Consider the following 12,353-nt stretch of genomic DNA (forward strand, 5'->3'; position numbering starts at 1 on the left):
ACTCCAGACTCAAATGCTCATAAAAATATGAAACTCAGTTTCACATTTAAAGTCAATCAGTATTCTCAACCCAACTCCTCAAAACAAAGTAAGAAAACACTACAATTTAAAAACTGTTTTATGCATATGTAGATTTTTTTAAATCACCTATATAAGTAAATAAAAATCACACTTTCAAGATGCATTTGCTCTGTGGCCATCAGGAGGGCTACACCAGAGTGTGTGAGAATAAAACTGAAGGAAGATTTAGAGAAAAACAGATATATGTAACAAAGCAGATTTAGAAATATAATGAATCATGTAAGAGAAGAAGAACAGCAGAGAAGGAAAGTGCTTTAAGCTCAGCAGTATCTTTGATGTGTATTATGCATGTGACCACTATAACCATGAAACATCCTTCCTAACCTGAAAATTAACCCATTACAATTAGATTTATCATCAGAGTTTCTGGACAACTGAAAAAACTGAGGCATCAAACAGAAATTGCTGATATCCTTCCCATCCCCAGGACATCTGAGCAATGCAGAGAACCAGAGCAGTTGGGACCTGCATGGTGGTGGCTCAGTGGTGTGGACAGCAACAATCTCTCTCCTCCCACACCCGTCAGTATCTGGTAAGAAGTTGTCAATTCCTGGGGCTAACCCAACACAGACAAATAAATATACACCTCATAAACCTTCTTTGTCAAACTGGGGGGGATACTGTATTTACTGAGATTTTGCAAGTTTAGGGTATTTTAAAATTTTTTTTAATGAAAAAGGACTCAGTATGAGTGTGCTCACACTCCTATAACTGCTTCCAGATATTAGGAATAAGGCCTGTCACCAAGAAACCATAAAGGAGCTAAAGCAGCAGCACTGGAAAGTAAACAAAATCCTACAGGGTAATACCTTTGTCAAATGCAGCAACTCGGTTCAGATGTAATGTACCTGAGTCAGATCTGTAACAGAAAATGCCTAACAAACTAACAGCCACCTCAACATACTACAAAACTATTGCAAGCACTAAATTCCCACTGATATCAAAATAGCTGCCTTCCTGTTGGGTACTATGCATTTTTATGTTGCATTAAACCAAGTCTCTACTTTAACACACTAAAAGAAAAAAAAAATCCTTCTTTTACCCCATTCATTGTTTTTACTAATGATCTCTGGGTCTCAATAAGAAATGAGGAAGATTTATAATGCACCCAGAAACAGGTCAGGGTAAGGACCTTCACTGCATGGGCCCTAAAACTTTTTGCTGAAAGCACAAAACTATTTCCTAGCAACAGAAGGTCCCCAAAAACTCAAATGATAGGATGTTTTACTTATTGTGCAAATTCCCACCATCCAAAATATGTAACACCATTTGGCTTCTACGATGACCAGGAAAAATGACTGCAGCAGACGCGGCCACAACCTCCTCACTTTAGGCAAGGCCAAGCCCAAGGCACCACGTTTGGCAGAGCTGCACGTGCCCTGCAAGAACGAGCTTCGCCTCCACTTCCACTTTGTTCCACACACGCTCTGCCTGGCGCAGCGGCCCCGGCCTGCTGACCCAATCCCGGCCACGGCCCACAGGGTGGGACCTCCACTGCCGAGTGAACTCAGCATGGCTGTGCTCCAGCTCGGTGCTCCTCCACACATGGGCCTGGCCCAGCGAGCAGGGCACTGCGAGGGAGCAGCACCATTCCCGCCCTGTTGGCAGAACTGGGAGAAACTTCACCCAAAGCCACCTGTGGGGTGAGCTCCTTGGAGAGAGGCCTCTGTACCCCAGGCCTGCAGCCCAGCCAGAATGTTTCTCATCCGCTGTAAGGCCAAATTACATTAAGGTGCTGCTAGTGATCGAGCAATTCCCAAGATTACATAATATTTTTCTACCGACAAAAGTAATTTAAGATAATAAAGCATGAATATGTGCTTCCCTCCTGCTGCTCTTCCCTCCCCAGCAGGAAGGTGAGCAGGCAACTCCTAAAACTGCAGCTTCATCCCTGGGCTTGCTTTTCCAGCGTCTTGTGTTTCAATATACACAATCGCTCAGCTGAACAGATACCATCGTAAATCAGGAACGCCATGTGGAGAGATGCGACGTGGTCATATCCTGCAACCTTTGAAATCGTAGCCTTTGAGCGCAAGACGGCCATGAAGCCCAGCTCCGACACGAAGGGCTGTTTGTGGGGCTGGAAAACTGAGGTTGCCCCTTAAAATAAGGAGTTTAAAAGAAGGACTGCCAGCTTGGCACTGCTGATTGCCCAAAACTATAAGTGACGCTGTTATGGAGTAAGGAGCCAGTTAGTCTACAACTGTTTTTAAAAGCTTGTTGATATTGAGAAAACGCTGAGCAAATACGAGAACCTCCATAAAGCCAAAAGTGGAACCCCTGCGTTTTTTGCAGCGAGCCATTTCCCCTTCAGCCCAAGTTTAAAACACCTCGCCTCAGCCGGGAACTTGTTGCAGATCCATCCTGTGCGAGAACTGATTAATTTTTTTTTTTCCTCCCCTCAACAATTAATTACAGAGATGCTTTTCGCCCACCCGCTCTCCCCTGCGGTACCACAGCCCACAAGGCAAGAAGGGACATTTTGAGTCAACGGAGCGAAAGAACATGGAGGCAGAAGCCGCCCTGCTGCCGGGCCGGGCCATGGGCGCTGCCAGTCGCCCCGCCAAGGCCTCCCGGCCTCCGGCCTTGGGGGAGCGGCGGGCAACGCCATGTAAATAAGCCAAAATCCCCCGGGGATTGAGGCCGCCGAAAGTTGTGCCGCCCCCGCGGGTCTGGGCGACATTTTGAGGCGCTGAGGGGAGCGGCTGAGGGTGCCCTCCCTCCCCCCGCGGGCAGCCCCCGCTGCCATCTTGGAGCCGGGAGGGAGCGGCGGGGAGGGGGCGCCGGGACCCCCGGGCGGGGGGGACTCCGGGCTCCTCCTCACCTTGATGTGGAAGCGGATGAGGGCCAGGCGGATGCAGTGCGCCATGCAGACGGGCGGCAGGAACCAGACCTTGGGCGGCGGGGTGCCCTTGTTCTGGACGTGGCTGACGATCTGCTGCGCCGTCTGGCGCTCGTTGCCCTGGCGCTTCACCCACTCGTGCAGCCGGGCCTTCTCCAGGGCGCCGTTGAAGAAGACGAAGAGCTCGATGTTCCCGTTGAAGCAGGCCTTGGCCAGGGCCGCCAGGTAGCCCAGCATGTGGTTCCACTGCCCGCCGCTCACCCAGTCCGTGTAGAAGCCGCCGTAGAGCCGGTGCAGGCAGTTGTCGGCGTCGATGAGGAGGCGCAGCGGGGTCTGGGGGGGCCGCTGGCGGCCCCCACCCACGAGGCTGCCCCGCGCCAGCTTCTGCAGCTCGACGGGCACTACGGCGCTGGGGCAGTGCTTCTCGATGTAGTCCTGGAATCCCTGCACTCCCATGGTGAGGACCGGGCGGCGGCGGCGGGCGGGCGAGCGGGGGCCCGGCGGCGGCGGCGGCAGCAGCGGGGTCTGGGCTCGGGCCGGGCGGCGCGGCGGCGGCGGCGGGCGGGCGGTGGGAGCGGTGGAGCCGGGTGGGAGCGCTGGCTGCCGTCAGTGGCCGATCAGGGGGGAGTTGTATGGATTAGTGTGGGGCTCATGGCTGCCGCGGCCGCCATGTGCTGCGCTCACAGAGCCATGGCTCGGGGATCCGGGCGGCTGCGGCTCCGACTGCCGGGGGGCGGGGGAGCGGCCGGGCGCGCAGGAAACCAACCCGCCGCCGCCGCCGCCTGCGGCAGCGAGAGCGGAACGGGCGGGACTTGGCGGCGGCGCCGCTGCCACTCACACACCGCGCGGGGCCGCGGCGGGTGCGCGGGGAGAGCGAAGCGCCCTCGGCGCCGCCCGCGTCGTAGCCCGGAGCCCCTCACGGCCCCCTGCCCTGCCCTGCCCTGCGGCTCTGGCCCGGCCCGGCCCGGCCCGGCCCGCCCGCCGCGGCCGTTGCATAACCCGGGCATGCGCGGGAGCGCGGCGGAAGCGAGTGGCGGGGAAGGGGAGGGGGCCGGAGGCGGGGAGCGGCGGGGGAACCGGGGCAGGGGTCTCCCGGATCGGCCCGGCCCGGTCTTGGCCCCGCGCTGCTGGCCAGCGGTGCTCCATCAGCCCCGCGGCCGCCGTGGCGGACGCCGCTCGGGAGAGCGGCGCCCCGGGCACCTGTTGCTCGGGGGTGTTGGGCCGTGCAAGGGCGGCAGAGGAGGTCCCACAGCGGTTCGATTCCGCCCGGGGAGCCGGGGGTCTCCCGGGCCGGTGTCACGCCCGGCCTGGCCACAGTGCCTCCGGTGAAGGTGACCGGCTGGCCTGGCCTCTCCTGGCTGAGCGTTTGCTGCTGCTGGTAAAGCTTCCAGATCGTAGAATACCCCGAGCTCGAAGGGACCTGCAAGGGTCATCGAGTGCAGCCCCTGGCCCTGCGCAGACGCCCCAACAATCCCACCCCGGCTGTCCCTCAGAGTGTTGTCCCAATGCTCCCGGAGCTCTGGCAGCCTTGGAGACATGGCCAAGCCCAGGGGAGTCTGTTCAGGGCCCCAGCAGCCTCTGGGGGAAGAGCCTTTCCCTGATGTCCCCCCTGACCCTGCCCTGGCCCAGCTCCAGCTGTTCCCTGGGTGCTGTCCCTGTCCCAGAGCAGAGATTGGAGCTGCCCCTCGGGAGGAGCTGCAGCCCCTGGAGCTGTGACCTCAATCTTCCCTTCTCCGGCTGAGCAAACCAAGTGCCCTCAGACACTCTTTGTAGGGCCTCTCTGGCCCGTTCACCATCTTCTTAGCCCTCCTTTGGACATTCTCTAATTGCTTAAGATCTTTCTTGTATCGTAGCACCTGAAACTGCACACAAGACTTGAGGTGAGGCCGCAGCAGTGCAGAATAGGGATATGCAATCACCTCCCTCAATGATTTTGGCAGCCTTTTTACCTTAGACATGCATAAAGTGGCAACTGCTTGCATCTTGAGATCTGCCATCCACAGGGCAGCCAAACTGTTGCCATAACTGGTAAATGAACATAAGTCTCAACTACCAGAGAAGAAACCCATAAATGAGCATTACTATCAATTACTGGAAGAAACCTGCTCTTCACTGCACAGGCAGTGAGGAATTAACTGTCTTCAGTTGTACCAGAAGAAATTATTTTTTAAATGGCCAAAGTGCCCAAGCTCCAGAGGTTGCCTGCAAGTTTATCGTTGCAATAATACCACAGCACCTGAGCAGTTCTTTGTTGTTTAGGTGTTGGAAAACTACAGAAAGTGTCAAACTGCTGATGCTCTATGTTCACATTAATATTTTATTAATGAGGAAAAGCAAGTTGGTAATGAGATTTCAGTCAGGCTAGATTGACACCCACAGTAAATATTCCCAGCAGGGAATAGCTGTTGCTGCAGGGGTGGGCCAGCTCACTCCCAGGCAGTGAGTGTCATGGATGTGTGTCTGAGCCCAACTGGTGCAGCATCAGCATGATAGAATAAAGAATCCTGGAAAAGCTATGGAAGTAGTCAATGACAAGTGCATGTTTCTTCTTGGAAATCTCTTTTTGCAGTAAAAAAAGACTGCACTCTGAGAGTGTGGTTTCCTAAGTAAATATTCTGATCTCTTTCCGAACTGCTTTCCCCTTAGAGCTCTTAGATTACCCTATAAGAATAGGTATGCTCTAGTAACATTGAAATAATAAAAGGATTTGGAAGGAACTTTGAGGAGCACACAAAACATGGTAGGAGGCTAGTAGTGCTAATAGAAGGGAAGTGGATCAACAAGAAAGAACTTCAGAATTTCAAATATCCTAAAAAATCACCAAAATTTGGTCAAAATTACAAGTACTGCCATACATGAGGTGCCTAAAAATCAGACTTTCAGACAGCCCTGCATGTATCCAATGCTCCAGCAGTGCAAAACTTGATCACAAACAAGCCATTCTCTAAGTAGCCTTGTGAGCAATAACTGAGTCAAGAGGAATTCACTTCTTGTCGTGAATTGTCTCACAGGGTCTTTATTTCTGTAGTCTTAGGAATGGCAAATAATCTATAAATAAATGATAAATTTGCTCGTTTCTTTTTCTGTTTTGTTATTTAGGAAGGAAACTAGTCCAGAGCATGTGCCACCAGGAGCCTGGCTGTCAGCATCCTTGGAGTCAGGGCAGCACAGCAGAACTGAGCACTGCCAGCTCGTGCCCAGCCACACACACAACCCTCCCTCCCCAACCAGAAGAGAGAGGAAAAGCATAAGGGGAACAAGGTGCTTCCAGAACTTATTTAATATAAACTAAAAGTTTGGCCAGACAAGAAGACAATGGAAAATAAGTTAAATTTATGGAAAAACAAAATTACTCTGGAAAGCAGGTAGATTAAGCTAGACTTAAAGAGCAATTAATCAAAGACACGAGGCAAACAAAGTGGTTTTTTCATCAGCCAGCAGCAGAAAGCCTGCAGGATTCATCAGTCTTCTACTTCAGCACTGAGACACGTGTTCCACAGTTCCCAGATGTTGGTTGTGTAAGGGAAGGGTTAATAGCAGTTGGTATTAAAGTCAGTGACTCATTATCCAACCTGAACAGAGGCGAATTAGGAGTGGCTCCCTCAAAGGAAGGAACTGAACAGTCTTTAGGAAGAACTAACGAATAACCATGTCAGAGCAAGAGCAGAGATGAATGTTATCAGTTTAGTCGTGGTTCCTCTGTTAAGGAAGGTCAGTCCCACAGCAAGATGAACATGGACACAGCCTGTGGAACAGACTAGCCACGGGGACCTGAAAGGTACGTCTGCCTGGGGGGAATAAGTGCATGTTATCCATGGGAAACACTTTTCAGTGTAATTTCCCTTAATATTTCTCCTCTTTTCTCAGCCTGGTGTATCTTGCTGTGGACCTGCTGCCCCAGAAGTTCCCTGTTCTTGCTGCTGTAGAAGAGCTCCCAGCCTTCACCTCACTGCCAGGTCTACAAGTGGCTGTGGGCTCACCCTGCAGGCAAGTGCTTTTCTGCATTGCTACTTCAGCACTCACAGTTCTAGGCATGCAGGTCACTAAGTCGAAAAAAGTTGCAAAAATAAAAGAAATTGAAGAAAAAATGTTGAGGTTTAAAAAAGTGTCGAGGATAAAGTCTGTCACTTACTGCAATCTTGCTCTGATTTTGTATCATAGTATTTGCTACCACCTGTGACATCCCTTTCTCGTCTCTTATGTTGCTGCAATTAAACTATACACCATCACACAACATTTGTAGAAGGAGGTTTTTCATCTTCAGCTATCTCCACAAAATATCAACAAGAACCATCTTGCTTGAGCAATAACTTTTTTCAAATATCTGTGATACTTCAGATGGAACATTTTTCTCTACAGACAAAGATGTGCATGTAGAAGACACATCGCCGAGTTACTTAAAACATTTATTGGTCTCTGCATCAGCTCTCTAGGGACCAGCAATTCAAAGAAAAGATGATTCAAAAGGTAGCATGGAGCCACTGCTATGCTCAAACTCAAAATTTCTGATTGTCCATGGAGGCCAACCCTTGAGGGGTTTGGCCCTGGACATATGTGGGGTAAATGATGATGTTGCTCCAGCAAACTTTTAGGGCAAGAAAATGACTGGCAGTGAGTCCTCTGAGTGCCTGGGAGAAGCAGGCTGGAGGAGGAGGAGGGGGCAATGACGCTGGCTGAAAGAATTCCTCCTTTCAGAGAACAAGCAGCGCTTTCACAGCAGTGGATGCTCAGCCACAGCACACACTACACAGATTACATCGGGGCCATTTGCTGCCTTTGATTAGTTTTAAGAAACAAAAGCATGAAAATTTTAAGTTCTAAAGTTGAATTTTCAAGAGAAAAAGCATAAATAATAAGGGCATTATGGAGCAGGCAGTGGGAGCTGGTGGGGAGCGGTAGCACTGCAGCTTCAAAAACCTGGAACAGCAGTGAGCTGTTCCTGTGGCAGTTGTGAGACGTACAAAAAGCAAGTATTTAAAGCCTATCCTACTGCAGTTCTTGCAGGACCATTAATAATATGATGAAAAGATACTAATGCTGCAGGTTGATATTATAACAGATAAGAGGCACTTGCCAGTGGTATGGCGAGAGCACATCTGAGCTAAAATACATCTACTGTGGCCATTTCAGAAGAGCAATGGTTTACACTCCCAACACTTTAAAAACACATCATTTTGGTTGGCATTTATGAAATTAACACAAGTATCTCAGGCATGAAAGAAACAGATTTAGCTACCTAAATGTGAGTAGGGCTGCCTGGTTTGGGAATACCATCCATGCCAGACCTTCACTTTCAGTCTGCTACAGCAGCTGAATTCTTCATCCTGCCCAAGTGCACAGCAGCACGGTCTGCCAGCGTGCCACACGTAGACTTGGATCACTTTGTTCTTTGTCTTACCATGGTCTGCCTGTATTTCACCCCTGCAGTTCTTGCTACAGAGTCTAAAAAGGAAGTATAAAAATCCCCCTAAATTTATTTGAATTGCAAAGTATAAAGTTCTGGTGCTGTGCCTGCTTGAATCAGCACACAGGATGAAATGAGGTCCATAAATCCAGTGTTTTCAAAGTAGTAGCCTGGACACAAGGGATACTTTGTGCTGTTGCCTTTCCTGTCGCATAATGGCTCTGCCATGTCCATCCCAGAGGCACAGCCACCACTCCTGGGACAGGGTGCTCCTTGAGCTGGTGCAGTTGGAGAAGCAGACAATCCTCCTGTTGTCCAGAACTGGCCCACGAGCCACCAATTAGACTGCTGGGAACGACAGCATTCTGTTCAAAGGGCTGCTAATTGTATTTTAATGATGATTTAAATGCTGCTGCTGATAATTTCAGAGACATCCAGATCACTAATTACTCATAGTCTATGTTGAGCTTTAAGCAGGCGCAGGCACAGCACCGTAGAAGCATCCAGTAATGTCATTAATGTTCTCAAAGGCCTTCACTGCCCTCCCACATGTCAAAAGCATCATCTCCTGTTCCCAGGCCCAAGCCCAGCCCTGCCTGCTCACATCTGGGATCCAGCAGCCCAGCTGCACCACAAGTTCTTGCAGCATTCTGGAAGTAAGGAAAGAGAAGCAGCGAATCAAAATTACTTACATTCATTAAATAAAATTCTACCAATATTAGTAAAAATTAGCTTACACCCTTACAACACCACCACTTCAGATCATTTTACCTTTAAGATAAAATACTAGCTCAGTTGAACTGCATCCCTGAACACAGCATGGTCAGAGTGTTTGAATTACCTCGCCAGAAATGCAGATCCTAACAAGCTGCCTGCACAGCCAGGAAGAATATCAGTCTGTTGGAGCAAGTCCAGAGGAGGCTGCCAAGATGGTCAGAAGGATGGAGCACCTCTGCTACAAGGAAAGGCTGAGAGCATTAGGGTTGTTCAGCCTGGAGAAGGGAAGCTTCAGGGTGACCCAGTTGCAGCCTTGCAGTACCTGAAGGGAGCGTACAAGAGAAGTGGAAGGAGGCTATTTACAAGGACCCAGAGTGACAGAACAAGGGAGAATGGCTTCACACTGACACAGGACAGGTTTAGGTTAGATATTGGAAAGAAATTAGAAATTCTTGGCTGTGAGGGTGGGGAGGCCCTGGCACTGGCTGCCCAGAGGAGCTGTGGCTGCCCCATCCCTCAAGGTGCCCAAGGCCAGGTTGGACAGGGCTTGGAGCAACCTGGGATAGTGGAAGATGTCCCTGCCCGTGGCAGGGGTGGCACTGGATGATCTTTGAGGTACCTTCCAAGCCATTCAGTTCTAGGATTCTCTGACTGTCTCCTTGCCATTGCAGCAGGAGCAGTGATGTGCTGGAAACGTGGCCATCCTGCAGAGCTCACACAGCCAGAGCTGTGCTGTGCAGTTCGTCCAAGGGAGTCGAGTTTCCAAGGCTGTCAAATCAATACCTGCCATAAGCATGAAACTCCTTCCCAAATATTTACTTGTATTCTGTACAAGATGCTCATAGTGTGTGGAGGAATCTATTCTCCAGAAAAAATATTTAGAGTGCAAGTCACAGTTTTCCCCTTCAGAAATTCAGCCAAAACACACCAAATGTGCTATCCATGGGCAGTGTAGTGCTGATCAAGATGTTTATACATAAAACACTCTGTCAGTGAGAGTAAAGCACATATCTTGCCTGTGTAATTGATATCTACAAATGGGGAAGCTGGCTGAGCCCTGTTCTAAAATATGTGCTTTTACAAGAATGTAGGTTAGCTGTAGTACAGTGGATTTTACATGCCAAACCTAAGCAGTCAGAATTTGGAAGAGACTTCCAATGGTGCAGGAACAAAGGGGAGGCTTGTTTTCTCATTGGAAAATAAAATGCATGTAAATAGATCCTAGTGCTGTTTGGCTTTTTTTGTGAAGATTTGTGTGAGTTTAATCACTTTATAGTCCTAGACTGTATTAGTTTCACTGATGTACCCTCAGTTTGATGTGAGGTTTCTGGCCTAGGACAAGAGTGAGGAGCTTGCTCCCTCCTCTGACCAGGCAGAGGGGAAGAGAGTGGGATCCTCTGGCACTCTGTCCCCCAGCAATGCTGTGCCTGAGCTGCAGGGGCACCTCTGCCTGAGCAAGCCCCTGCAACAGCCTTGAAAGAGACACTTGTGCAGCTCAGGTGGCTGCTACAGAACAGGATTTGCATGGGGGAAAAATTTTACAGGGAATTTTTTGCAGCAAACTTACCTAAGAGTTTTACTTTTTATATAAATAGTCTGTCTTGCTTGTCTGAGGAAGGTTTTATGTTTTTTTTTTTTGTGTGTCTTCTGTTTTCTGAGGGCTGTGCCAGCTGTGGCAGCTTTGGAAATGAAAAGTCATGAAAAATTCTTGCACCTTGTTACCAAGTGCTGGGTTTTTTCCCTTTTACGTCGTTGATGGTAGAAACTGAGTAGATACAGGGGCAAATAATTCCTCCCTTTTCTGTTTCATCAAGCACCTGCCTCAGCCGCCAGCCTGCTCCTACAAACCCCACAGCTTGCACAGAGCAGCTGAGCTGAGCTGATGCCAGGAAAGTGAAGGTCTTGTAAGACAATGTTTAAATTTGTGTATTCCCAGCTTTTGTAATTACAGGTTAGTCATTTGGTTTTCATTCTTTTCAGCAAGATTTGAGATGTTAGTGTCGTAGGTTTTCTGTCTGATCTTCACAGGTTACTTCCATATCTTCATTTATTCTTTCAAATATACATCACTTGAACTTTGTCCTGTGGCTTTCTTGTCTAAGATCAGTCAGGAAAATGTTTAAAAATTAAAGAATTAAACATTTTTGTATAATAGATAATCTCTTTTGCAAGAGATGAAAAGAGTTAAATCCTGCAAGCTTGTCACTCGATGACAGAAACCCTCACTTGTGAAAGTTGTCCCCACATGGAGCCTGGCCTGTACTCAATGTCTTGACTGCCACGAAACCAGAAACATTAATGAGCATAAAACATTTGTAATCTAGTTCTGAAAAAGAAAAAAAAAAACCAAAACCCAAGAAAAAAGGCAAATACTACACAGCTTTCATTTATGAGAGCATTCTTATCTTCCAGAAGACATCAGTTTAATTCTCCAGTTACTCTCACTACACCCAGCAACTTTTTGGTCTCCCCCCACATAGTACAGCACAGGAGAGTGTCTCTTTAAATTCATTTATAAAATAATTCAGGGCTGTGGGTGTCTTTGATCTGTTTCTCTCTGCTAACGTACAGAAGAGAAGAACATGTCGCTTAGCAACCCCGCTTAGCCAGCACTGGGGGAGGCAGGAGGGATGGATGGTCCAGAGCCACAAAAGGGGAAGATTAAGACCCATCAGGAAACTAAATTTCGGACAATCTTTCTCAAAACTGAAGCAAGCAAACATGGCTGTTTGCAGAATTGGGAAATCTCACTTTTTTCTCTTTTTTTAATATCCACTTATGGTCTATTAATAGCGATCTTCCAACCAAATGGGAAAATCTGGCATGGGATGGACAACACAAGGTTCAACAGCTTCAGGGCTCGGTTGCAGCTGAAGGGAACCTGAAGTCTAATTTTAAACCAGTTCAATAGATTTTAAATAGCATTAATGTTGTCAAGACTAATAGTAATGAATTTCATACTGCAGGTTTAATCTTAACACTTCAAATAAATTTTGTGTGAGTCTCTTCCTCTTGTACAATTGGACAGGCTAAGTGTCCCCAGCCTGACTTATTCAGGGTCACTTACCTTGTTGTAAATAAACCCCAGAATTCTCTGAGTGGTTACCAGGCTATGATTCACTGGTAACTAGGTAACATCTTAGAGCTGCAAAAATACACCAGTCAGGAAAGTAACTTTGCACTGAAGCAGACAAGCTGCCCTCAGCCCTTTGTCCTCCTTGCAGCTGCAGGATGGTGATGTCCCAAGAGCCAAGGCAGGAGCAGGCACCAGCTCAAACCCTCCTGCTTGTGCCCTTGCTGACCAGTGCT

General features: G+C 48.7%; 1 protein-coding gene and 1 long non-coding RNA gene across 4 annotated transcripts in view; one reads left to right on the plus strand and one right to left on the minus strand.

Moving 5' to 3' along the window:
- The window catches only part of FAM120A (family with sequence similarity 120A), a 47,559-nt gene extending 44,147 nt beyond the window's left edge, over positions 1-3,412 (minus strand). For all 3 annotated transcript variants that reach the window (XM_054280693.1, XM_054280694.1, XM_054280692.1), the window contains exon 1: positions 2,906-3,412. In XM_054280693.1, the coding sequence (XP_054136668.1) occupies positions 2,906-3,379 (474 nt within the window). In that variant the 5' untranslated portion in view covers positions 3,380-3,412. The remainder of the gene's footprint in view (positions 1-2,905) is intronic.
- Positions 3,300-9,529, plus strand: LOC128939612 (uncharacterized). Its single transcript, XR_008483241.1, has 3 exons — positions 3,300-3,380; positions 6,023-6,701; positions 6,791-9,529. It is a non-coding gene; the product is annotated as an uncharacterized LOC128939612 (long non-coding RNA).
- The last annotated feature ends 2,824 nt before the right edge of the window (positions 9,530-12,353 follow it).

Source organism: Melozone crissalis, unplaced genomic scaffold (genome assembly GCF_028551555.1).
Source record: "Melozone crissalis strain CALT ecotype California unplaced genomic scaffold, PUWL_Pcris_2 ptg000029l_1, whole genome shotgun sequence".
Taxonomy (NCBI): domain Eukaryota; kingdom Metazoa; phylum Chordata; class Aves; order Passeriformes; family Passerellidae; genus Melozone; species Melozone crissalis.